The sequence below is a fragment of the Microtus ochrogaster genome, chromosome 8 (assembly GCF_000317375.1).
Source record: "Microtus ochrogaster isolate Prairie Vole_2 chromosome 8, MicOch1.0, whole genome shotgun sequence".
NCBI lineage: Eukaryota > Metazoa > Chordata > Mammalia > Rodentia > Cricetidae > Microtus > Microtus ochrogaster.
The window spans coordinates 26,460,014-26,485,819 of NC_022015.1; the positions used below are offsets into that span (position 1 = coordinate 26,460,014).

Below are 25,806 nucleotides of genomic sequence, written 5' to 3' on the forward strand. Positions count from 1 at the left end.
GTGCCTGTGTGTTCATGCCACAGGACATGTGATGGGCAGAAGGGAGCTTTCCGGAGGCAACTTTCTCTTCTACCATGGTTTCCACGGATGAGCTGGAACTCAGGGCATCAGGCTTGGTTGGCAGGCAAGGCCTTTTACCTGCTGAGCTTGCTAGCCCTTGTAATGTAATAAACAAGAAATACTTGCAGCAACAACAGTAACTGCCTATAAAATACAAAGTAAAATGTAAGTCATGCTTTAAAGCAAAACATTTATCGAAACGTTAATTCATAAAAATGTCTTGGCTAACTTGAAAACACTTTGCAGTCTGCATCTGCTGGCTACAAGGACTCCTAAGAAGCGGTTACTGGGTTCTCAGAGCCTAATGTAAAGTTATAAACTGGCACGACCAATGAACTGCAAAGGTCAAAACATTCAAACAAAAAACAAACACACAAAAACAACCATAATACCTTAGGGCTGGAGAGATGGCTCAGCAATTAGGACCACTTTCTGCTCTGGCACAGGACCCCCTATCCAGTACACAGCACCTACATAAGGCAATAATTCCCAGTTCCTTGAGATCTGATGCCCTCTTCTGGCTTCTGTGGTCACTACATACACACAATACACAAATGTCCAGGCAAAAAAAACTCATGCACATAAAAAAAAAAAATTCAAAAACTTAATACCTTTTGCAAACAAAACCTTTTTAACCTTAAAACTATATTTTATGGGGAATGTGGCAGTTTGTCTGATATTAGGTGCAGAGTTGGAAATGTAGCTCAGAGTGCTTGCCTAGCCTACACGAAGTTCAAGGTCACCCTTCGCTACACAGTGAGTTCGAGACCAGCCAGGGCTGCAAGGGACGCTGCCTAGAAAACTACGAAACAGGCTGACTACTTTTCTCTTCTTGCTGGTCAGGGCACAGGAGCGGCTTCAGGGAGAAACGCGGGACCTTGGCCCTCCAGCCCCTCTGATCTGAAAGTGCTGATCCACAGGTGCTCCCTGCGCGTGTGGAATTCGGAGATGCCCTGAGAGCGCGGACCGGCTGAAGACTGTTGCTTTGGCTTTGATCACGCGAACCACTGAGCAGCACATCCCCTCCCCAACCACAGCGACTTTGACTCAAATCCTAATAACTGTTTGCCAACAAAGGCCAGCGCGAGAGAGGGGGAGGAGCCCGGGCGTCGGATATCGCGAGAAGTGGACGCCCGAGTGCGTGGGAGGCGCTGGTGCGTTGCAGCTCCGGGCCCGCCGCGGAGGAGGAGCTAGAACCGGGGTCTAGGCTGGACCTTTGGGATAAATCTCGCGAGATTTAATCGCGTCACCTCGAGCCTTTCCTGTCAGCCGCAGGAAGTGCGAACTGCTGAGCGTCCGAGTCTCTCGCTCTGCGCTTCTCCTGCGTCTCTGGGCCCGCGTTCCTGTCGCCGACTCCGGGGCTCGCGCGTCTGGTCGTCTCCCCCGGGGCGGAAAGGATGGGGGACCCCAAGGAAGCAGGAGCCGAGGCTTCGCCTCCCGGGGCCGCTACCCGAGGAGGGCTCAGCCTCCTGTCCCAGGCGGAGTCCGAGGAACCTTCTGCACAGGTGAGTCTTCGGCGGGGCACGACCTGCCAGGACCCGCCGGGCCTGGAATGGAAATCGCGGAGCTTCTGGAGCTTTCTTCCACGGCTCCTTGATATCTCTAGTACGGAAGGAGTCAGCGGGTGTGCCTGTCGTCGGCCGTGCAGGTGTTTGCTTGCAAGGCATCTTCCCCACTCGGGGATAATTGATGGCTAGGACTGGTTCCCTCCGAACGGGGGAAGAGGGACAGCGCCAGGGAGGGCCTCACCGAAATCTTAACCGATTCTTAAAAGGCGTAAAGTGATTGTCAAGCCTAAAGGGGCTGCTCTAGATTAGTGAATCCAGACTGTGGGTATGCAGCGAAGACTATGGAATTGATTTGAAATTAATGTTAGGGCGAGCTTACGAAGCAATCGCCGCATGTTTAATAAAACAGACCACGACCCAGTATCTCCCCACAGATGACTTTGTGATTGATGTATGCTAAAAATTAAACCATTCTATCAAAGGCGTACAGAGGTCTTGCTCATTTTGCGGGCAGGCAGCAGGACCCAGCTGAGCGCACTTGGTTTTTGATGTTATCCTTTATATGACTCAATGTACTGGGTAGTCATGGCTGGTGTCGAACTGCTTGTACAGACCGGTGGGGCTGGCGTTAGACCCCGGAGTGACCCTTCTGTGTCTGCCTCCACAGTGCTGGGCAGCTGCTATGCCCAGTATTTTAAAAAGCAGTCTGGTTGACCTCTATCCACTTCTTAATTGATCCTTTTTAAGTTTGATGGGAAAGTGCTAGGTAAGCATAATTTAAGGTTGAGTTTGTTAAGTGCCGCAGCTGACAGGCAGCATAGGCTCCTCGGGAAGCCTGCTCTGGTGGGTTCTTGCTCTGTTTTTATGAAGGTGCGATTGTCATTCCTAGCAGGATTCATTAAAGCTCCGTTCCGTATGTTAATCAGGGATCAGCTTTATTTCTTGGAGGCAATGAAGTGAAAAGCCGAGCTGTGGTGAAATATTCTTCTGCCCCTCCTCGAACAGCATTTGCACGTCTCGAAGAAAAAACAGACTTGAAACTCCCACCTGCCAACTGGTTACGAGAGAGTGCCAAACTCGGGCCAGCAGGAACTACCATTCTTGGCAACAGTAAGAAAAGCAAGCCATTTTCTAGGTAAATTTTAATCGCTGTCATTTCTTTCCCTCCCTTTCAAACCCCACTTAAAGCTGCTTTCCAGTTCAATTGGAGGTGCACATTCACTTGCTCAGATTTTTTATATTTTTATTTTTTTATCATTTTTAAAATTTTTTTATTGATTTTATTGAGCTATACATTTTTCTCAGCTCACCTTCCTTCGCTCAGATATTTTTAATAAAAAATTAGAGCTGTCATTCAAATCCATGTTACAATAGGAAGATATCAGGTATATGCTTTCTTCAAGTCTGCAGCATGGTTTAACAGAGGTGCATGTTGACTACTGATAAGCTGTCTTAGCCATTTGTCTATGCTTTGAACATGTGCAAATAGGGGGTAGGTGAGGAGCAAGAATTAAGCCACTGCTTAGCTTGACGTTTGGAGTTTTTATTAAATGGTGATGTAGCATTTGATAAAGCCCAAGGTTAAAAACCCCACATGCTAGGAACTCTACACCCTTGACCCACACAGGAAATTCTACTGATGGTAATTAAAGTTGAGAGTATCCTTTGGCCTTAGCTAGTGTCCACATTTTTGTAGGCTATTTGCTGTGTGTTCTTTTTCTTCCCCTGAATTATTAGACTTAAAAATACTTCATAGAATTTACATGGCAAGAACCACAAATATTAATACCCAATGAGCTAGTAGTTTAGAAATTATCCTCATGCCTCATAGGGTAAAAGCTGTGTTCACAAGTTATTTATTTGTAGCCTTTTTGATCCGATAAAAAGTCTGAAAATAACCATATATTTCTGTTATTTTGAAAATGACTTAATTATTTAAATAGTTATGTTGACTATATAAATACTATGCTGGATTGTTTTTCACCTGTATCTTTTACAACCATCTTTTAAGATAGACACTATTAAGTATTTGCACATGAGGAATCATGGTTAACCTACTTACCTAGAATAGATGGAAAAATCATATAAACATATGCACTAAATGTCCTGACTCTGTCACTTACTAATGCGAAATGGTGACATCAGCTGCTTTTCAAGCTTGTAAATAACATACATGACCCTCATGTGGTGACTTGGAATGAGTTGGATGCTCACTAGTTTTTTATTTTCTCTTTATGATTGAATTGATTTTAGGTACAGTTTTTCCTTTTATTGATATTATATACTCCTAGGAGCACAAAATTATAATATATATATTTCTTTGTTTTTCTTCTCCACATGTAAAAAGAATAAAGTCTTGAACTATTTTACATTGGAGAGTTTTGGGGTTTATGATAATATTAATTGCTTTTCATAGTTCTTACTGTTTTATGAAGTGAGTGTATTTTTAAGGTGTGCCTTATGTACATCTGAGAAGGAAGTACTAGGCACCTTGATTTCCAAGTGTGAGATGTAGCTGTGTGTGTTCCAGAAGCAGTGCAACTTGATACTCTGTTCGGCTTTCAGCCTGTGACCCCTTCCTTCCATAGTTTCGGGATGGCGTATGACTTCATTGACTCAGTGGGAAATGATGTGGATGTGGTCTCTGACTCAGAAGTGAGTGTTGTTATCAAGTGTTAACTTTGGGGATATGCGGTGTTAGGTGGCATGGGGTGGGGGCATTATACCATGTTTTGTTTTACAGACTTGCTATCTACAATTCAGTAAGGCAAAGTTAACTGGTTATTAATACCTATGTTTGTTTTTAAAATACTAACTTTTTATCTTCTTTTTAAGAGGACAGAATTCCAAAAACAGTGACAGTGATAAAAATATACTGTTGGTTGTATTTTAATAGTAATAATTGAAACATATTATGTTTGGAGTTATTCTTCATATCCTACCAGTTAAGAATTAAAAATGATATTCTAGTAGCCATTGATCTTTGATTAGTAACTTTTTTTCTGTTGGTCGGTACAACAGCGTGACCACATGCCTCCACTTACTCCTATAAAAAGAAATTCTGTTGTGAAAGTAAGTGTTGGGTTGTCACTTCCATTGACTGTGTAACTCAAGAGTTTATAAAGATCTGTCTTCCATATCATTGTAGTTCTTTTGTCAAGTCTAGTTTATGTAACCTTGAGGAAATAAGGCTTACCAAGCTTTGAGTTAAATGAAATTAACAATCCAAAAGATTTTGGTCATACTAAAAGAGCCTTTCTAAACTTTTTTTTAAGAACATAAAAAAGCTCTTGAAGATTCCCTACAGCAAGTCCCATGTAAGCATGGCTGTCCATCGCATAGGAAGGACCCTCTTATTAGATGAGCTGGATATTCAGGAACTCTTCATGAGGTCATCTCAGGTAATTAATTTATGCAAAAATCATTTAGAGAAGCGTTTCTCTTTATAGCTCAGGAGCACTGAAAGTATGACTCTGTTGTAAAGAAATGCCAGAGTAAGGCTACAAGCACTTGCTGAGTCAAAGTTCCAGAATTTGTATAAAACACTGAACATAGTAATGCAGTTCTGTAACCCCATTAATCTGTGGGAAATTGGAGATGGAATTGCTGGGGCTTGCTCGCTGGGCAGTGACGGGGTGGAGAATGACGAAAAACAAGCTTGGGGTACAATGAAGAATAAGGCAGATAATGATAAAGCAGGACATCTGATAACCTCATTTGGCCTCTGCATGCATGCACATCAAACACATTCACATACATACTCACACAGACACTTTTTTTTTTAAAAAAATGCTAAATTGTAATTATAACTATAAATTCAGCAATAAAAAAAGTTTCATTAAAGATTTAAAAACAGTACCAGTTGATGTGGTTGATGATGGCACATGCCTTTAACCCCAGGGCTGAGGATGCAGACGCAGGTGGGGGATCTCTGAGTTCAAGGCCAGCTTGGCCTACGTAGAGAGTTCCATGACAGCTGGGACTAGGGAGACCCTGTCTTTTAAAAAGAAGGGAGGGAGGGAAAGAAAAGAACAGAGAAGAATTTTTTTTTAGGTGCATGTGTACATCTGTGATCCACATGCATGCCTGGTACCCAGAGAGGCCAGAAGGTGTCTGATCCTCTGTAACTAGAGTGACAGATGTTTGTGAGCCACCATGTGGGTGCTAGTAATCCAATCTAGGTCTTCTGGAAGATTAGTCTGTGCTCTTAACCATTGAGCTATCTCACCAGCCCCCTCTTTTATTCATTTTTAAAACCAGGAAAAAAGACAAGAAAAAGGATGACATCAATTTTAAAAAAGTAGTTGTTAAATCTGTGAAATTAGGACTGGAGAGATGGCTCAGCGGTTAAGAGCACTGACTGTTCTTCCAGAGGACCTGAGTTCAATTCCCAGCAACCACATGGTGGCTCACAACCATCTGTAATGAGATCTGGTGCCCTCATCTGGCCTGCAGGCATACATGGAGGCAGACTGTTGTATACATAATAAATAAATAAAATCTTTTACAAAAAGCTTTTTAAAAAAAAAATCTGTGAAATTAAAGGAACTAATTGAAATTTTAAGGACTTTTTTTTAAGTGTGTTGTAGGCATACTCTGAAAGGAAACATGACTGTCAAAAATGCAAACAATGTTAAAGAGCCCTGTTCCTATGAATGTAACTGGTTATATTAACCAATTTCCAGCTTCTCAGACTATGGTCACAGATTTCCCCTAGGCGTTGAGGAAAGTTTTTGCTTCTCAGGGCCTGCTTCCATGTTTACATTTATTTTTCATGAACTGGTTACAAGTAGTTGATGTTTCTACCAGTTTATACTGCTTTTTAAAGAATATTCTTTAAATATTTAAAAACATGGTGTTGTTTTGTTTGAACCTAGGGTTTCATGCATGCTAGAATAGCGTTTGCCACAAGCACCCCTCTCCCCAGACAGGGTCTTGCTAATTAATTAGCAAGGCTGGCTCCAACTTACTTTGTAGTTCACACAAGTCTTAAATTTGCAGATCACCTACTTCAGCCTCCCCAGTAGCTGGGCTGACAGACCTGCCCCCCCAGTCCTAGCTTCTTCAGTGCTTTGATAAAGAAAAGTAAGTTACAGGTGATAAGATTGATAGTAGAGGTAGTTTCCCCTTAGAAAAGAACCGAGTGTTTGTGTGTGTGTGTGGGTGTGTGTGTGTGTGTGTGTGTGAGAGAGAGAGAGAGAGAGAGTGCGCACTATTACACTTTAGTTTAATTGTTCAGTAATACATAGATATTTTGAATAAAGTGTAAAAGTAGGTGCTACTTGAAGCAGCTAAGATGGTACTACAGGAAAGGATTTCTTCCCTAGGCCTGGCTTGGAGGAGAAAGATGTGAGCTTAGGAGAGATGTGAATTGGGTGCAGGAAGATGGAAGTGTTTATAGGTACATGCTTATGCAACAGTATTCAGAAATTAATAACTAAAGACTGTCTCCTTGTAAACAAGAGTGGTGGCTGAGTTTTAGTCCATGTTTTGTCATGGTGACAGTCGACATGAAGAGATGAGGGTTATCCTGCCTGTGGGTTCAGAGGTTCCACCCTACCACAGCACCATTGTTTTGAGTCTGGGGTGAGACTCTGCTTCCCTCTTGGTGACCAAGAAGCAAAGAAAGAAAGAAAGAAGGGACCAGGGTCCCAGTATCCTCTTCAAGGCCACACCTCCAGTGACCTAACTTCCTTCTACTAAGCTCTCCCTCTTAGAGGTCCTAGGAGCACCACTGGCTGTGTGCTGAGCCTTCAACACTCTTCCACACCTATTACATATGTGCATATTTGTTCAGTACTGTCTCATGTTATTCAGACTGGTGATTGGACGTGGTTGAAAGAGTTTTATCAAAGACTGATCGATCAGAAGTGGCAGAGGAAGAAGAAAAGCAAAGAGCACTGGTATCAGAAGGCTATTCTTTCCAAGTTCTTATACTACAGGTACTTGACCTCTGTTTATTTACTAAGCATGAAGAGGGTAAAATTAGCAGTTCAAGTTTTGCTTCTGTGGTTTTGTTAACATTTATTTTATTGTATTTCTTATAGACAGGATGTGTAATTGGTTATAGAATCTAGTTCATACAAATGGGTAGACTGTTAACATAAATATGGTGACTTTTTTTTTCTGTTTCTGATTTGACCAGCATCAATGGTGATGGAGCCGCTCAGCCTGTCCCATCTCCTGCAGAACAGCAAGAATCATCAAGTTCTGATCAATCACATGAGTCTGAAGGGGCTTCCTGGCCTGCTCCCTTTGAAATGCCTTCTTCAGTGTCTGAAGATCCCAGTGCTTCCAGTCAGGTTTGTTAGTCCTTGAATGATGATTCTTTGAAGTCACTTAGGAAAACAACCTTACAAAATAACAGGTGGCAAATAGGGTGAGGAGTATTTTATCAACTTTATCTCATAAAAAAACACTTTTAGTTTCCCACAATAGTATTTATAGGAGTTAACATGAATGGTTTGATAATTGTTATTAAGTGACCCGAAATATTTTAAAGTAGCTTACTGATTATTTTATTTAAAAAATTGAGCACTAGTGAATTTATTTTTAACTCTAAATGTATAAGTACCTGCCATGTTTAGATAATAGGTATGCCTATAATTTAAATTGTTTTATCTAAAATGAGGTTCCTGACATTGGCCCCACATTAATGTTATGTGACGATTTTAGAAAGGAAGAAAGAATAGACTGTTGTCCTCCTTTCGTGTCTTTGCTTTCTTATTTATTTATGTGAAGCATATCCCCCGGCAATGCTGAAGCATGCATGGGCAGCCCGTTTATATTGGGCCTCTTCCTCGAGGTTCCACTGAGATATGAACTCGGATTGCTGGTTTCAGAGTCCAGCATGTTAACCATTACACCTCGGGAGCTGGTGCTTCCTTATTTATTTACTTACTCGTTTTTTGAGTTTTTTATGTTCATGAGTGTTTGCCTGCCTGTATGTCTGAGCACCATGTGTGTGCTTGGTACCTACAAAGGCCATAAGAGGGTGTTGGATCCCCTGGAGTTGGAGTTACTGGCAGTTATGAACTGCCATGTTCATCCTGGAAGTTGAACCAGGGTCCTCTGGAAGAGCAATCAGTAATATAAACCACTGAGCCATCTCTCCAGCCCCTAGTTATTTATTTTTAACTTACTGAGTGTACCATAGAATGAAATAACACTATATAGATGTTAAATTGTGGCATTCTATTTTTAGGGAAATACACTAAAAAGCCCAAAGAAGTAAAAGTAGAGCTTTTAACTTGGTAAATAATGTTTTTTTGTCTTAGTGTGTATTTTCATGCACTGAGCATGATTCAACCAGATTAGTTCAGTCTTTACACATTATAGAGTTATAAAAAATTAACACACACTTGATTTTTATAAAAAACTAACTTGATTTTAGTTGTAGGGATTTTAAAGTAGAGAAGACTTTTCATAAAAGTACATAAATAAATTTAAGGTTTTTTTTTTTTTCCCACAAAGAGAAAATATAAAAGGAAGGAGGTACTTAGTGGTTGCATCAAGAAGGAGGGGCATATCATTCTGTATTTATTACTTTGCATGTTTTATTACATGTGGCTATATGCAACTAAAGGATTTTTTAAAACTATTTTACAGTGGCTAAAATAATGACTTGGTAAGTTAAATACACACTGCTCTCATGGAGGATCTGAGTTCCATTCCCAGCACCCAAATTGGGCATCTCATAACTATTTTAACTCTATCTCTAGGGGAGCCATTGTCCTCCTCTGTCCTCTAAAGGACTTGCACTCACATGTACATACCCCTGTAGACTTTCACATAATTCAGTAGAATAAGACAGTTTTGTGAGTTCAGCAGATGAAGACAGCATTGCTATTAAAGGTTTAAAGTAGTGTTTCCTGGTGACAACTGCCTAAGGACTGCAAAATGGATAATGTGCTGTGTTTACCCAATACCTAGGTGTTTTTGTGAGTGTTTTCCAGACTCTGAAGAGCAGAAGTGCTGGTTATAGTGGCACAGACCTTTAATCCCAGCACTCAGGACAGGCAGAGCTACAGAGAGGCCCTGTCTCAAAAAAAAAAGAAAGAGAAGGTTTCAATAAATTAAATAAATGGGAAAACATTGGATTATATAGAGAGGGAGGTAGATTTTTCTGTTGTAATGCCATTTAGAACATTTGGATTTTGGTTGATATTTTTATTTTGTTCTGGTTTTTGTTGTTTTTATTTGTTTTTTAGGACAATGGTAGGAATGATGTTCAATAGACATGAATTTTCAAAAGCAAGTATATGCCAGGCAACTGGTTTTTTGTGCTAATGGGAAAGTTTTCTCTTGGTCTTTGGGGTGTAGGAATCTGTGAAGCTTACATAGGACATGCTCAACTGGAGACTATTGGTATGAAGAGCATTTTAAACTCTGACTGGGGTTCTAGGTGTTTCAGTTCAGTAGAGATGTGCTAGGCTGCCAGAGAGTGGTAATCAGTCTGATGACTTGCAAAAACCAAAAAATGAAAACTGAGTTCTTGAAAGATCTTTAATCCATCTCATTTAAGATACAAATATGATTAGCTTGCAGCATCTGTGGGAAATCAAAGCTAAAGAGAGCCACACCCCATGAGTGATGAGCAAGCACCGTGCATTCATTGCACTGGCTAACTCACACAGTAGATTGGGGTTTGTGTTCTGGTTGGTGGGTGATACTCTAAGCATAGGTCAACTTTAAGAAGTGTTGGCAGCACAGTCACTCCTTATCTTGCACTTTCCACAGGGCAGGGAGCCTCTTGAGCCCTCATGCATAGTGGGCCATGTGGCCTCAGCACCCAAAGAGCAAAACCTTACTACTTTGTTCAATGACGGGGAGAACAGTCAGGTATGCTTTCCATGTGTCCACTGAGACGACTAGTCCCCAGTCCACTCCATCACTTGAAACTAGTCTCAGTTGGAACTGATAAGGAATAACGCCACTTGGTCCTCAGAATTGCTTTGTAAACATCTCTCTGTCTTACAGCTCTTGGGAACTGACTTTGTCTCCTTTGCCTCTTCTCCTTTCCTAGTGTTTCTTTGGATCATGGGGGGAAACTGAATCTCTTGTTATTATAATCTTTCCTATTTTAAATTAAAGGGTCTTAAAAATGATTTCGTCCGGAATATCCTGTGGACTTTTGAAGATATCCATATGCTGGTTGGTTCTAACATGCCTATATTTGGTGGTGGCAGATATCCAGCAGTTAGCTTACGTCTCAGGTAAACCACCTTATGCCCCTTGTACTTTTCTTTAGATAAGCTCTCCTCTGACTCTTGGGTTGGCCTCTTCTTTCTCATTTTTTCCTCCTGTCAATGGAAATTGCCACAGTAAGAAAGGAAGCACTGCCAGCAAATGCTGACTGCCCCGTAAACAACTGTTCATTCTGGTTCTGATTGAAAGTCCAGGCCAGACATCTGAGGAACTGGCCTAGTCTTATGTTTGAGTCTATAGCCAGTCAAAATACAAGAGTTGATTTAATTGCTTGAGGTGGTTAGCCAGCTTCCTCTAACATAGTTGTGAACATTTTCTTAATGTTCCATGCACATTAGTCAGTGTCAGTTCTGACTTGTGTGTTGTCATGTGTCTGTTTCTTTGTGATGTGTGATGCACACAGGAAGCTCACGGCCATGTCATCATACTGCTTTCTGTTTGTACTGAGAGCCTAGCAGTGTGTGTTAGAAAATCAAAGGTTTTGGAAAGATTTTAGGCATAATGCGACTATTGAACTATGTGTGTCTGGAGCTTCCGATCAAAAAGAGTATGTATGACAGTTTCCATCTAGGGAGGATAGAATAAGGTTTTTAAATGGGAAAACACATCTAAGATGATTGATTATGGGGTGTTTTAATTAAGCCAGATAACATTAGAAATGTCTATTTTCAGGGATAACAACAAACCAATTAATGTGTTAACTGGAATTGACTATTGGTTGGACAACTTGATCTGCAATGTGCCAGAGCTTGTGATGTGCTTCCACGTAAATGGGATTGTACAGGTAAGACACAGAGTGACTCTGCTATCTCTCAGATGTAGGTTGGTGCAGAGAGAACTTCACCACAGTTTTTAGGGCCCTGAATATTAAGGAGTGCCTTTGGCAAGGAAGATACCTGTGTATGAATAAACTGAAATTTCAGTGTTTTCATGGTTAAGTTGGTAAGAGCAGAATTTTAGATGTTTCAGGAGTGTTATTACAAATAATTTTTGGGAAGATCATAAATACCGCTCCACAGTGATTTACTGAGAGTGTACAGTGGACACATTTCTTTGTTAGGTAAGGATCTCCTTGGTTTATACAAAATTTTAGGAATTGCCCAGTAATAATTGCATCTGGCGGATACTGTGCCTTCCATCATCATAGTCCAACCAGGGCTATATGTCAAAGTCACCTAAGGATTTTTAAACAGCTGTATGTGTTTGGATGCAAGTGTTTCTAGGACTAGGACCTGTGAACCAACTTTCTTTTCAATTAGCTTTGTAAGCCAGGCAGCGGTGGCGCATGCCTTTAATCCCAGCACTTGGGAGGCAGAGGCAGATGGATCTCTGAGTTCAGGGCCAGCCTGGTCTACAAGAGCTAGTTCCAGGACAAGCACCAAAGCTACAGTGAAACCCTGTCTTCAAACCCACCCCCCCACACACAAAAAAAAGAAGCTTTGTGCACAATTCTAATTTGTAGCCTTGGTGGGGAACCACTGTTAGGCCATGAACCAAAAATGACAGTGACAACTGTAGTGAGGTGTTCACAGCAGGCATAGGGGAGAAAGGAGGAAAGTGTTAGTGATAGGGATAAAGTAGAGGGACTCTCAGGTCTAGGACAGCAGTACAGTTCACTGACATGGGATATTGATTTGTTTCAGAATGAGAAAATCATAGACATGTCTAATCAGTGTTTTCAAGGCGCACTTGCTAGGGATGCTGGGACTGGAGAAAATTTGGCACTTGATCTGGATAGGTGCTGATCGTTTTGGTTTTGTCTTTTTTTTTTTTTTTTACGAAGAACTCTATTAAAGCCACACATTGGAGTTCCCACACACAAGTGAAATTGAGGGGGATAGCTCAGTGTGAAATGCTGGAGGGGGAGATAACCATATTGAAGACTATAGATGAGTGTAAGAGAATGAGACACAACCTTGTTTGATGTTAGGAATATCTAGTATATATATATATCTCAGAAGATGTGCTAAGAGGTGGTTAGGGCACTCTGCACAGAACACAAACTGGAAAAACATGGGGGTACTTTAAAGGTAGTAGTAGTTGACTGGGTTTTAGTTCAGAATAGCGGAGTACTTGCCTAAGATGTGAGATTCCTTAGCATTATTCCCAACAGTGCAAGAAATAGCAGTAGTAGTATCCATAAACCTTTCCTCCTCTTGCCACTTCTGCCCCCTGTGCTCCATCTCTGCAAAGGAAAAATCTGCAGGCCCAGGGAAACATCTGTAGACACTTGTGTCTGAAGAAAGAAAGGGGCCAGAAATATGTGTTTCTTTTTGTTTTTTCCAGTTTGCTAGATAAAGTCCACCTTCATTTATCTTCCTACTGCAAACATCAGGTGGAGAAGTGTTCTGTTTGTGCTGTGATAGAAAAGAAATTAGACAGTGCCTTGCCTGAGTCAGTAGATCAGAAGTCATTCTTAGAAAATGGGCAAAGGAAGGTCCTCAGCTCTCTTTGCCATTTGAAACAGGAAAAGATTGAAAAACACTGATTTAAATTATGTGCTACATAGGTTTCTACTTGAGACTTACGTATTTGTCTTTAATAGTAAGTAGCTACACTCTCAGGGTTTTCTAAACTGCCTTTGATTTGTGCTTTACAGAAATATGAAATGATAAAGACAGAAGAAATCCCCAATTTGGAAAACTCTAATTTTTCCACTAAAGTCATAAAAGACATTGCACAAAATATTTTGTCATTTCTAAAATCTAATTGTACTAAAGAAGGCCATACCTACTGGCTCTTTAAAGGTAAGTTAGTGCTTGATTGGACAGTAGTGATTTGTGTGAGGGCTGTAACTTAAGGTGGATTGTTTTTCTTTTCAGCTAGCGGCAGTGATATTGTGAAGCTCTATGACCTCACGACTCTGTGTGAAGAAACTGAAGACAAGTACCAGAACCCGTTCACAATGCCAGTGGCCATCCTCTTATACAAGTGAGTGCTTGTAGAACTGACACGTCAGCACAGCTTGTGGCACTTGGGAGGCTGAGGGAGAAGCATCACCAGTTCAAGGCCCACCTGGGCTATATAACAAGACCTTGTCTAAAAACTAAAGTTTAAGATAAGGAGTAGTCTCACTATCCAAGCCATGGCTTCTAAGTACTTTTAAAGGTTTACATAGTGAAAAAGAATACATCTTAACATGGGGCTAGCTTGGGGGTTGGAGTGTATGGGGCAAAGAAATACAACAGGCACATTTATACCAAATATGCTCATCTTTGGTGTGAAAGCTCAGTTGTGGCAGGTGGTCAAGATGCAACAGTGTGTCTTTGTACTAGTCATTCTGTTATCCTTCAACAGGATGAACCTCCATTCAGTCCTGCAGGAGAAGCTAAGTGGATAGTGAAGCTGACATGCTTTTCTTTCAGGGTTGCTTGTAACATGATGATGAAGAAAAATCAAAATAAAAAACACTATGGGACTATTAGAACATTGCTTCTCAACTGTGTTAAGTTGCTGGACAAAAGCAGACATCCTCAAGTAAGATTGTCATGCCTGATGAATAAGCCATTATTGGCATTCTGATAGAGCAATGTTGGGGTGGAACCTAGTCACATTGTTTCTCTGTACTGTGTACCTCTAACTGCATGGAGCTGAACAATATGGATGTGCTTAATCTGAATTGAGGCATCTGTCAGTGTAAAATGCACACTGAAGTTTAAGAGAGAAAGTTGTGTGTTGAACATTTGGTAAATATGTAATTAAATGTGTTAAATTGCTTACTAGATTTCACATCTTCAATACAACTACTGGAAGATTTAAAATTCCGTATGTGGCTCCTGTTAACATTCCTTTTGGACAGCTCTGTTCAGTGACAAGCACTTGTAATCCTAGTAGAGTATGCATTTTTCCTCTGCTTTCTCACAGTTAGGTCTTTAAAGGGATTTACTACAGAAGCGAGATGTCATCGTTTGTTAAGAGTAAGGGAGGCTTACGCTCCATACTTAGATTTTCCCTTTTGCATATCTTAAGTTTCTCCCTTACAGCCATAGATTATATGGTAACAGTTGTCCAGCAAAGATTGAACAATCACTGCTTATAAAGAGACACTCTGATTTTTCACTTGGGTTGAGATGGAATTTGCTAGTGTTCTACTTAAAATGCTTTACACATGAAAGCTTGTGTCCAGTTGAGTAGGAGAACTCAGAGTACACGAATTTCTAAAAGGAAGGAAATAGTCCGTCTGGGTTTCACAGAGCACACCTAGAATATTGTAGCTTTGAATTGGGAACTATGCTTTGTGTAGTACTTGTGGTGAAAACAACTTATCTTTAGACTTCCCCTAAGACTTTTAGTGTGGTGAGGCAGCTTCAGTCTTCACATCGATTTCTTTCTTTCTTCCTTTTTTTGTAAGATTATTGCTTCAGCCAACTACATGCTTTCAGAACTTTTCCAGTTGGATGAGCCTAAAAAAGAAGAAAGTTCAGACTCCCCTTTAAATGAGAATTCTGATGAAAGCTACAGTGAAGAGGAAGAAGAGATGCCCGATAGTGATGAAAACGGCACCTACAGCACCAGTTCTGACCCTGCAGATGATAACAAGGCAGTGGCTATAATTAAGTCTGTTGGAGAACTATCAGTACCAGAAAAATACAAGTCAATTCATCAAATCAGAGTAAGCATGCTTTATTTCTGTTTATGTTGCTAGCCTTGCAAAACATGGCATTATAACTTTATAACTTGACTTTAGGAACCGCACGAGAGTAAAATTACCTGGGATAACTGAGCCACGGTATGTAAGGCCATGGTGAGCAAATGTGCTAGCCAGGCAACTGTATTTCACTTTTTATGTAGGGGTTTTCCTTTCCTGTGATCAGTGCATAGCATTGTCCTCTCTCTCTTTTTTTTTTTTTTAATTTTCGAGACAGGGTTTCTCCGTAGCTTTTGGTTCCTGTCCTGGAACTAGCTCTTGTAGACCACGCTGGATTCGAACTCACAGAGATCCACCTGCCTCTGCCTCCCGAGTGCTGGGATTAAGGGCGTGCGCCACCACGGCCTGGTGCATTGTCCTCTCTTTCCCAGGGCATTTCTGTCTAGCATTTGAGTTGCTGGTGAGTACAGCTTGTTGGGTGAGCATAGAATCAGAATTGAGAAGAGAATGGCACTGTGGTCCCCATGTAGAGAGGACTGGTGAATTACCCATGTGTTACAGAAAAGAATGCTTGTTCCTGTGGTCTTTGCTGTGGTTGGGGTCAAGTGGACCTTAACAACTCATCCTCTTTAGGGCTGTCTCTTGGCGTGAGTAATAATGACTATCCTCCCATTCATCTGTTGGCGACAGTGGACTTGCCGATATATACTACTCCCTATATTTGGGTACAGGTCAGCACATAAGACCTGGCTGTTCACTGAACTGAAATACACTCGTGTTTATAAGTAGTCTTTTTATTTAAGCTTGGAGTTTAGCATTGAGATGGGAACTGGGTATCCAAGTAAACTTTTGAAAACATAGCTTTCTTTTACCCTAAATCATTGCCTGATTTTTCTGACCTGCTTTCTTCATTCCCCCCTTTTCTTTTCTGTAAAGAAAAGCATCAGAGTCACCCAAGATCCTATGCTGTTGCTTCTACTTAGAACATGTTTTTTTCTGGTGTTTTTTTTTTCATGGCTGTCTTTTTCTAGGCTTATGTCTTGGCCAAAATAATGTTATCTCCTTCAGGAGACCTTCCCTGACCACTCCGGCCAAATCATGCTGTTTTATCACTCTCATAACCTGTCTATATCTGATATCCTTGTGCTGTGTTTCCTCTCTTCACGAGAGTGTAAGCTTCCATGTAGGACATATAATGTGTGCTTACAAATGAGTCGTTACCTGTCTAAATCTCAGTTCACATTCAGCTTGAGCCCCATATCTCTTTAGTTAAGTCAGTGGTTAACTGCACTTTTATGTGTGTTGGGGAAACTGCACTATTACAGAATCATGGACTGCTGGGACAGTTGGATGATTTAAGGATGGCATGAGGTAATAACATCCTCTGATTTTACAGAAAATGTTCTATACCACCGTCTGAGGCACACAAAGTGTTCAGTCATCTTCATGGGAACATGCCTTAGCTTTTCCTGGCCTGTGATGAATGACCTGGTAGCGTGTGGGCTCCTGGGTTCCCAATTCTCCATTTACCCACTCTGCCCTCTGACAAAACCCTCAGTCTTATGAGTGGGGTGTCCTGTGAAAGCTGGTGATTGAAGCCTCCCAGGAGCTAGCCAGATGAAATGCCCTTGCGTTTAATGTTACTTGGTGTGGTTGGAAGCTGTTTCTTGGTTCTGTTCTTTAATTAAGCGGATCAGTTAAAGAAAGGGTTTGGCTGATGGGTGGTACTTGTTAGCCTACTACCAGACGATGGCATTACTGACAGTGCTGCTCTCTGTGCTGATGGGAGTAAGCTGACCTACTGCTTTGGTATGTGTTTATCTAAAGCTTTACTACTCTTGAACTTTCTTATCAAATAGAAGTCTTTTTAGAATTTTAAGTGTTGGTCTTCACGGACGTTGGAAGATCTTTCGTTGAGCATGATTTGAAACAGTACCAATAACATTCACATCAGATACCTACATCACCAACCTGAATACAAAGCATGTTTCTAAGTTCCTGCTCTGCAGAGTTTGAATAATTTGGGGGAAATAAGAGTCAGCTGGTTTGCTGTAATAGTAACATGCTGGTAACATGTCAATGTTTGTCTCTGAAGCCCAGTTGTGCGTTTCCTGTTTGCCATGACACGGAAGAGCGCTGTCGACTCGTCCTTAGCTATGTGCTGGAGGTAAGTCTAAGTTTGCTCCTCATTGATCAGCAGTTTGCTTATTTGCAAGTAGCACATGTTTTTTTGGTGTTTAAATGTTCTGAATGATGCCCTGCTCTGGTTTTATTTCTTTAACCTAAGTGAAAATTTCGTCAGTTTTCTCCAGTCAGGTTGCAAGTAGTTCCAAGTCTCTTGAGATAGAAATTCTGCTGCGTATTTAGGTTTTCTTTTACTATTGGTAAATGGAATATATATATATAGCAAATGGTTTTCTTTTTAAGAAGGGAATAAAAGTGTGTTTGTATGTTTTTATTTTTTAAAGGGTTTAAAATCTGTAGATAGCAGCATCAAAAAAGAAAGTGACCTTCCAGCAGCTGATCCCAGCACTCCCATCCCCTTAAAATATGAAGATGAATCCACAAGGGGTGGTCCAGAGGGGCTGGAGAAACAGATGGCCTTATTCCTGGACAAAAGTGAGTTGACTGCTTTGCAGGTAGAGTAACTGCTGTCCTGTGACTAAGAAGGCTCCTGTCAAGAATGACTTGAGAAGAAGGAAGCCAGGGAAATGGAAAGTCAGGGTAGCCTTTCCTTGAAAGATAGTTTTGAGATTCTGTGGACTTTTCTAGTTTTCTAAGGAACCCACCTCTCCCTGTTAGCCTTGGGAAGCCTGCCCAACAGGTTTTTAGGGAGTTGCTGCCTTGGTAAATATGTGGGGTAGTTCAAGAGCAACGAATTAAAATCCAGACCATTCGCTTAAAACTTTGGCTCCGGAGGACACCTTGTTTACTCAATTGAGCTGCCTCTTCTTTCTCGAACTGCAAACATTGACAGCTGCTTCTTTAGAGGCTCTAGAAGATGTAAGTTACTAATGTGGTGGCACATGCCAGGAGAGCAGAAGCAGGCAGAACTCTGATTTTGAGGCTAGCCTGGTCTACAAAGCAAGTTCCAGGACAGCCAGGGCTCTTACACCAAGAAACCCTGTCTCAGAAGAAAAAAGATAATGTGCTTAGAGCTGGATACATGATGAGCACCTGCAAGAGATGGCTGCTATTGTGCCATTGTTGATGGCTAGAAATAGCAATCTTGTTTCTTAATATAAGTTGTATTTCCCTTTCTACTTATACTGTTAAGTAGTTCCAGTTTGGGTTTTTTGTTTAGTTTCTTGAGTTGTATGGGTGTTTACTGGTATGTGTGTCAGTGCATTACATGCATGTAGTACCCACAGAAGCCAGAAGAGGGCACTGGATTCTCCGTAACTGAAGTTACAGATAGTGTGAGCCACCCTTGTGGGTGTGGGGAATAGAACCCAGGTCTTTTGGAAGAGCAGCCAGTGGTCCTAACTGCTGAACCATCATACCTCCATCCCCCTAGTTCCAGGTTTTGGTATTTTTTTTAATAATTTAAAAGTCTGTTTATTTAAAGTAAAAAAAAAAATGTAGAAATGACAAGGGTAGAGGGGACAGATTTCTTTCTCTAGTAGTACTTATGTGGTGCTTCTTGTATGCCAGGCTCATCCTGCATTCACAGAGAACTGTACCAGGACTTTACTGTTGCTGTCTAAAATAGCTCTTCTTGTCCCTCTCTCCTATTGAGAAACCCTGCTCCAATGCAGGTTTGATGGCCCCATTGTAGTCTGTCACTTGGGAGGCTGAGGCAAGATTGCTGCAAGTTCAGGGCCAGCTTAGGCTACAGAGTGAGTCTCCCAAGATAAGGGAATAAGAAAGGAAGAAAAGTAAAAGTAAGTCTTTTATTTTCGAGACAGGGTTTCTCTGTGGCTTTGGAGCCTGTCCTGGAACTAGCTCTATAGACCAGGCTGGTCTCGAACTCACAGAGATCCGCCTGCCTCTGCCTCCCGAGTGCTGGGATTAAAGGCGTGCGCCACCATCGCCCTGCCAAAAGTAAGTCTTGCTCACACTAACCTTGTCCAGTCTGCTGTCCTTGTCACCAGTGTGTCTTATGAATATGTCCTAAACCCAGGTTTATTCCTCTTCTCCTATGTTAAAGAGCTGTGAACATACACAGTGTGAGCAAGACCTTCATTGTTCTCTGATCTCCTCACAGTGCCTTATATGCAAAGAATGCTATGGCAGGGCTGGAGAGATGGCTCAGAGGTTAAGAGCACTGACTGCTTTTCCAGAGGTCCTGAGTTCAATTCCCAGCAATCACATGGTGGCTCACAGCCATCTGTAATGAGATCTGGCACCCTCTTCTGGCCAGCAAGCACACAGACAGACAGAGCACTGTATACATAATAAATAAATAAATAAATAAATAAATAAATAAATAAATCTATCTATCTTAAAAAAAAAATAAAAGAAGAATGCTATGGCTGCAGAGGAAAAAGATATAGGCACAGCCCAGGCCATCATAGTACATAGCAACAAATATCTTGAAAAAGTATGTGTGGCATTAATAAAAAAAATCCCAAAAAAACAAAAAAGAAAAGTTAAGCTATGGGCTGGGAGTGTTCTTTGTTCCACCATATTTTTGTCTTTTCAGCATAGTTAGACTTGAGTATTCTGGTGCACTGTGTGTTAACAATGTAGTCCTTTAACTTTATGTCACTATTTCTGTTTCTGGTAATATGGTTGGTATAAAAATGATCATGTATAGAATGTATAAATGATCATGTATATAAAATATGATAAGTGTTTGAGTAAAATGATCATGAATAAAAGGTAATAGGACTGGCTGGACTGCTTTGGGTTTTAGTTTGTGTTGTGGTTTTGTTAGTGTTGGGGTCACCATTCTCTATCCCAAGCTGGCCTCAAACTTAGGCTCCTGAGTGCTAGAGTTAGATATGAGTCATTATATCTAGCAGTTTTAGTGTTCTTGATAGAGGAAATTTAAAGTGCAGTGGGGAGTTGGGGAGAGCAAGCATCTTTGCAGGCAACAGGTAGGAAGTGGCTTTGGCTGATGGGTGTTGACTGGGAAGAATACTCTAAAACAGTATGTGAGCTCAGAGGCATAGAGAAACTGGTCTGATGTCTGAGGTTAAGACTGCTTTACAATGTATGCTGTTTGGTAGTTTGATGCAGAAATTGGCGACAGCTGGCAGGAGTCACTTGAATTGAAAGTGGCAGTGACCGACTGCACAGAAGCTGAAGACCTTAGAAGAAGCACGAGTGCTGTGGCACTGCTGCTTTCTCTACTGCCATAAGTAGGAAAGCCTAGTGTCACCAGTCTCGGCCTGCCTGTAGTGCCCGAGTCTGGAGGGTTTCAACTGGCAGGTTATTTTTTCTTTCATTGAAACTTAGATTCAGACAGATTGTGATGTTTCTCCCTATTGCAGTGGGCTCCCTTCAAAAGGGCAATTGTTCCAGGCAGTCTGGAATGACCCCTGGTTCTTGGCAACATAAAATGAAACTTCAGCTGATTCTCAAGTCATCAAAGGCCTACTATATTTTGTCTGATGCTGCCATGAGTCTTCAGAAGTACGGAAGAGCATTGCGATACATTAAGCTAGCTCTGCAGAGCCATGGTAAGATACCCTGAGTATGTCCAGAAGGCCTTGGAGGGAGGGAGACATCTGATTGATAGTGAACCTTCATTTCTCTGCTTAAAAATTTAATTTTAAAGCAACACCTTCTAGCATGTCATTTTTTTTTTTTTTTTTTTTGCACGGTGTTGTAACATCTCCTTGGTGTTAAGTGTTCAAAGCCCTGTGTCACCTGTTGTGGACAGTGACAGTCAGGCATAGAGCTTTAGCTGATGACAGTCTCTTCGTGTCTGTCATGAGTATCAATTCTAATGTCCTTGTGGCTCTCCTTCTCACCATTGTTCAAATAGATACTTACTGCTGCCTCTGCACCAACATGCTTTCTGAAGTACTGCTGTTTCTTTCTCAATATCTGACACTCTGCGGTGACATCCAACTCATGCTGGCCCAGAACGCAAATAACAGAGCAGCACACCTTGAGGAGTTTAATTACCAGACAAAAGAAGACCAGGAGATCCTCCATAGTCTTCACAGAGAGTCCAGCTGCCAGGGTACGCAGACACCTCCCTTGGTCACAGTGGAATTATCTGCTCCCTCATGCCTATTTAAGTATGCTCCAAAAGTGCTTTTTGGTTAACTATTTTATGTCATTTTCAAATTTTAAAATTGAGCATGACTGGGTCTGGTGATAATATGTCTTTAATCTGTTTAATCCCAGCATGGGGAGATAGGCAGGCAGAGCTTTGTGAGTTTGAGGTCAACCTGGTTTACATAGTGAATTCCAGGCCAGCCAGGAATACATAGTAAGACCGTGTCTCCAAAAAAACAAAAATAAATTGAGTATGGTCCCGTGTGTTTATATTAAATAATTTTCAAATATTTTACAATTATTCATTAAAGCTAACTAAGGTTTGAATATGGTTGTGTTTCCTTCATGCACTCTTGGTAAGGTTTTCATGGATATACATCTAGGGTACTTGTCAGAAAGAAGAAATGGTTGGTGGAAGTGGGTTAAGTACACTCTAGATGAGTCCAGTAGCTAAGAGAAAGTTACCTCATAGCCATATGCTTATATCATCTGTTCTAAAGGGAGATAGTGATTTAACCACAGGAACAACTCAGCTCACAGCATCCATGTGAACACACTGCACTGTGGTGTAAGTGTCAGTCTTGGGTCTGTATTACAGCTAGCACAGAATACTAGACGACAGAGATGTATCATGGGAAAATCTGAGTGGTAAGAAATATTTGGTATTTATAGACAGAAAAATATGTTTTTAATCAAACATGAGTGTTCTGGGAAAATACCATTTTATTAATAGACATTTTTACTATGACATTTAAGGTTTTTGTTGTATTGATGAAATGTATACTATATTGCACTTCTTTCTTTTTGACTTAAAATGTCAGATACCATAGGTATTAAAGAGGAAGGGCTCATAACATGACCTGTTTTTTCTTTTTCTTTTAAGGGTTTGCATGGGCAACAGATCTCTCTACAGACTTAGAAAGTCAGCTTACAGTTAGTTGTAAATGTTATGAGGCTGCTAATGAAATCTTGCAATTTAGTGACTTAAAAAGTCAGAATCCTGAACACTATGTACAAGTGTTGAAGAGAATGGGCAACATTAGAAATGAAATCGGTGTGTTTTACATGAATCAGGCTGCTGCGCTGCAGGGTGAGCGAGTAGGTAAGTGTCTGTGTCCTCTTTGATCCCTGTCGTACTGTTTGTGGGTGGAGCAAAGAACTGGCACCTGAGGGGGTGTGACTACAAGGTTCTCTTCTGAGACTCTTAAGAAATAAAATTAGAGAAAACAGTATTTCCCCTTTGGGGTTCATTCTTCCCAGTATCTTCATTCTAACTTCTATACTTGAGACTGGTCAATTCAGAAACAGCTTGAACAGCTAGTTATGTGCCAGGTTCTGTATTGCATGTGCATCTGGCCCCTCTTCCACTTGGAAATCTGCGATAATGCAGATAGCTGGGAAATGTGGTAAAGGTTACTTGCAGTGCAGTGGAAGTGGAAACTGTCCCAGTTGTAGAGGATTTGAAGACTTTGGGAAAGATGATACAGTTGGGTCGATAGTCCCTTAGAAGAACCTCTGGTGCAAGTATGAGGAAGGGAAGGCTCTGGAGATTGTGCAGGGCACAGGAGCCTGGGGCAAAAAGTCCACAGTAGCAGCAGGAGGCCACATGTGAATTAAGGAAGCAGTTGGTAGAGGTTCAGGCTGCACTGAATTGGTTTGTGACATCAGTGAATGTAGAAAGATCTAATGGAGGTAGTTGATTATAAATGTGCTGAGAGCTGTAATGTCTTGGTGCTACCCAGATCGAGAAGCATCCCCATAGGGTGTTAATTGTAGCCACTAGAGGGGCTGTTTGTGGAAAGGCTAGGTGCTGTGAAAAAAGGGTTAGGAAGGGCCAAGCTGTAACTGAGGGCCACAGATAAACTGAACACATCTCTTTGCCTGCTCAGTTGTGAACTACACTTGGCCTGGGGGTTCAGCAGTTAAGAGTACTGGTTGTTCTTCTGGAGGACGTGGGTTCAATTCCCAGCAACCTTACATGGCAACTTATAACTGTCTGTAACTTTAGTCCCAGGGTATCTGATACCTTCACATCAATGCACATAAAATTAAAAAAAAATTGAATATATTATTTTTTTTTTAAAAAGCAATGCTCTAAAGAGGTCATTGTTAATGGGAGGCTGTCTTGGGTTTCTATTAACACCAACACCATTATCAAAAAGCAGGTTGGTAGGAAAGGGTTTATTTGACTTACACTTCAACATTGCTGTTAATCACTGAAGGAAGTCAGGACAGGAACTCAAACAAGGCTAGAACTTGGAGGCAGGAGCTGTTACAGAGGCCTTGGAGTAGAGCTGCTTACTGACTTGTTCCTCATGACTTTCTCAGACTGCTTTCTTATAGAACCCAGGACCAGCAGCCCAGGGATAGCTTCACCCACCTTGATCACTAAATGAGAAAACTGCTGCCTCTCATGGAGGCATTCCCTAAACCGAGACCCCTTCCTTTCTGTTGACTCTAGCTTGTGTCAAGTTGACACACAAAACCAGCCAGGACAGAGACCTGAGTGCTTAAGGAACATTTGGAATCTGTCAGTGGGAGAGCATGAGTAGGGTATAGTCAGACTCCAGGAGAATTAGATAAAGCATAGACTATAGCCTCTTAAAACTCCATGGAACTATGATTGTGTTTAACACTTTCTAATAATGTGCTTTGCTCGGTTGTCTTGGTTGGTTTTAATCTCAGCCAGTATTGAGAGTGGCTGCCAAGTACCTGAGGTGGGGACTGAGGACGCAAGGTCAAGGCTCTTCTCTTGGCTTTCAGACAGCCACTTTCTCACTGTTCTCACGAGGCTCTTTCTCTGTTAGAGCTTTGCTGTCTTTTCCCCTTCTTACGGGGATCAGTCATTGGATCAGTACCTCACTCTTTAATGACTTCACTTGGCCTTAATAACTTTTCAAAGACCTGATTCTAAGTATAGTCACATTGTAAGCTAGTGGAGTCAGTGCTTCACCCGAATGACTCATGTGACAGGCATCAGAGAGAGTGCTGCAGTTGACCCCATTGGTCACACTGATGTCTCCTTATGCAATTGTTTTCTTTCTTTCTTTGTGAAGTGAGCAAATCTGTGTCTGCTGCAGAGCAACAATTGTGGAAAAAAAGCTTTTCTTGTTTTGAAAAGGGGATTCACAACTTTGAGTCGATTGACGATGCTACAAATGCTGCCCTTCTGCTGTGCAACACAGGAAGACTCATGCGGGTCTGTGCACAGGCGCACTGTGGTGCAGAGGATGAGTTCAAACGGGAGTTCTCTCCAGAAGAGGGCTTGTATTACAGCAAGGTAAAGCCTTTACGTTGGGCCTCACCTACTCACTGTCATTCTTCTAAACTTGACTTTTTCTTCACTGAGTAAAACTAAATGAGAGTACAACATTGTGATGGCAAAGGAGTGGGCAGCTCATAGGAACAGTAAGGTGTTAGTACCGAGGATGGCATATAGAATTACTAGGAAAGATGCTTCAGTAAGTGGTGTTGATGCAACTGGAATAAATGTTGAGTGTACTGAAGATTGGCATGGAGAGAGTGAAACTGGGAAAGTACCAGAAGATACAGGTGAGGACTGTGTGTCCTGTCCGGTATGGGAGATAGAAATGTGCATCAGAGAGTAGAAGTAGAAGCAAGTCTCACAGTAATGATCAGACACATATCACAGGTGAGTACATCCTTTAAGGTGTAAAGAAAAGTTAAAAGAAACTTGAATATGAAAATGGGCAAGTAACCTTTTAAAGTAAATGGCTTTTAAAAGTATTTTAAATGTTTTTTAAAATCTAAAAATTTTATTTGATATTACATTTAAAAATTGAACCTGTTGGGGCTGGAGAGATGGCTCAGTGGTTAAGAGCACTGCCTGCTCTTCCAAAGGTCCTGAGTTCAATTCCCAGCAACCGCATGGTGGCTCACAACCATCTTCAATGAGATCTGTGCCCTCTTCTGGCCTGCAGGCAGAGTACTGAGAATACTGTATACATAATAAATAAATAAATCTTTAAAAAAAAAATTGAACCTGTTGCTGGGCGGTAGTGGCGCACGTCTTTAATCCCAGCACTTGGGACAGAGACAGGCAGGTCTCTGTGAGTTTGAGGCCAGCCTGGGCTTCAAGAGCTAGTTCCAGGACAGGCTCCAAAGCTACAGAGAAACCCTGTCTCGAACAACAAACAACCAAATTGAACCTGGCACTGAAGAGATGGCTAAGCAATTGAAAATGCTTGATATTCTTTTTTTTTTTTTATTTATTTTTTATTTTTTTTTATTGAGAAAAGGAAAAAAAAA

General features: G+C 41.3%; 1 protein-coding gene across 2 annotated transcripts in view; it reads left to right on the forward strand.

The window, feature by feature from the left end:
• Positions 1-1,334: 1,334 nt before the first annotated feature.
• Positions 1,335-25,806, forward strand: part of Edrf1 (erythroid differentiation regulatory factor 1) — a 37,923-nt gene continuing 13,451 nt past the window's right edge. The window contains exons 1-19 of one of the 2 annotated variants that reach the window (XM_005351406.2): positions 1,335-1,565; positions 2,495-2,703; positions 4,157-4,223; positions 4,844-4,969; positions 7,386-7,510; positions 7,714-7,870; positions 10,308-10,409; positions 10,662-10,783; positions 11,448-11,559; positions 13,375-13,522; positions 13,598-13,706; positions 14,141-14,252; positions 15,127-15,387; positions 17,459-17,530; positions 17,832-17,982; positions 20,802-20,990; positions 21,299-21,499; positions 22,421-22,639; positions 24,594-24,817. In XM_005351406.2, the coding sequence (XP_005351463.1) occupies positions 1,458-1,565; positions 2,495-2,703; positions 4,157-4,223; positions 4,844-4,969; positions 7,386-7,510; positions 7,714-7,870; positions 10,308-10,409; positions 10,662-10,783; positions 11,448-11,559; positions 13,375-13,522; positions 13,598-13,706; positions 14,141-14,252; positions 15,127-15,387; positions 17,459-17,530; positions 17,832-17,982; positions 20,802-20,990; positions 21,299-21,499; positions 22,421-22,639; positions 24,594-24,817 (2,814 nt within the window). In that variant the 5' untranslated portion in view covers positions 1,335-1,457. The remainder of the gene's footprint in view (positions 1,566-2,494; positions 2,704-4,156; positions 4,224-4,843; positions 4,970-7,385; positions 7,511-7,713; positions 7,871-10,307; positions 10,410-10,661; positions 10,784-11,447; positions 11,560-13,374; positions 13,523-13,597; positions 13,707-14,140; positions 14,253-15,126; positions 15,388-17,458; positions 17,531-17,831; positions 17,983-20,801; positions 20,991-21,298; positions 21,500-22,420; positions 22,640-24,593; positions 24,818-25,806) is intronic. The other variant, XM_005351407.2, reaches the window with a different exon arrangement.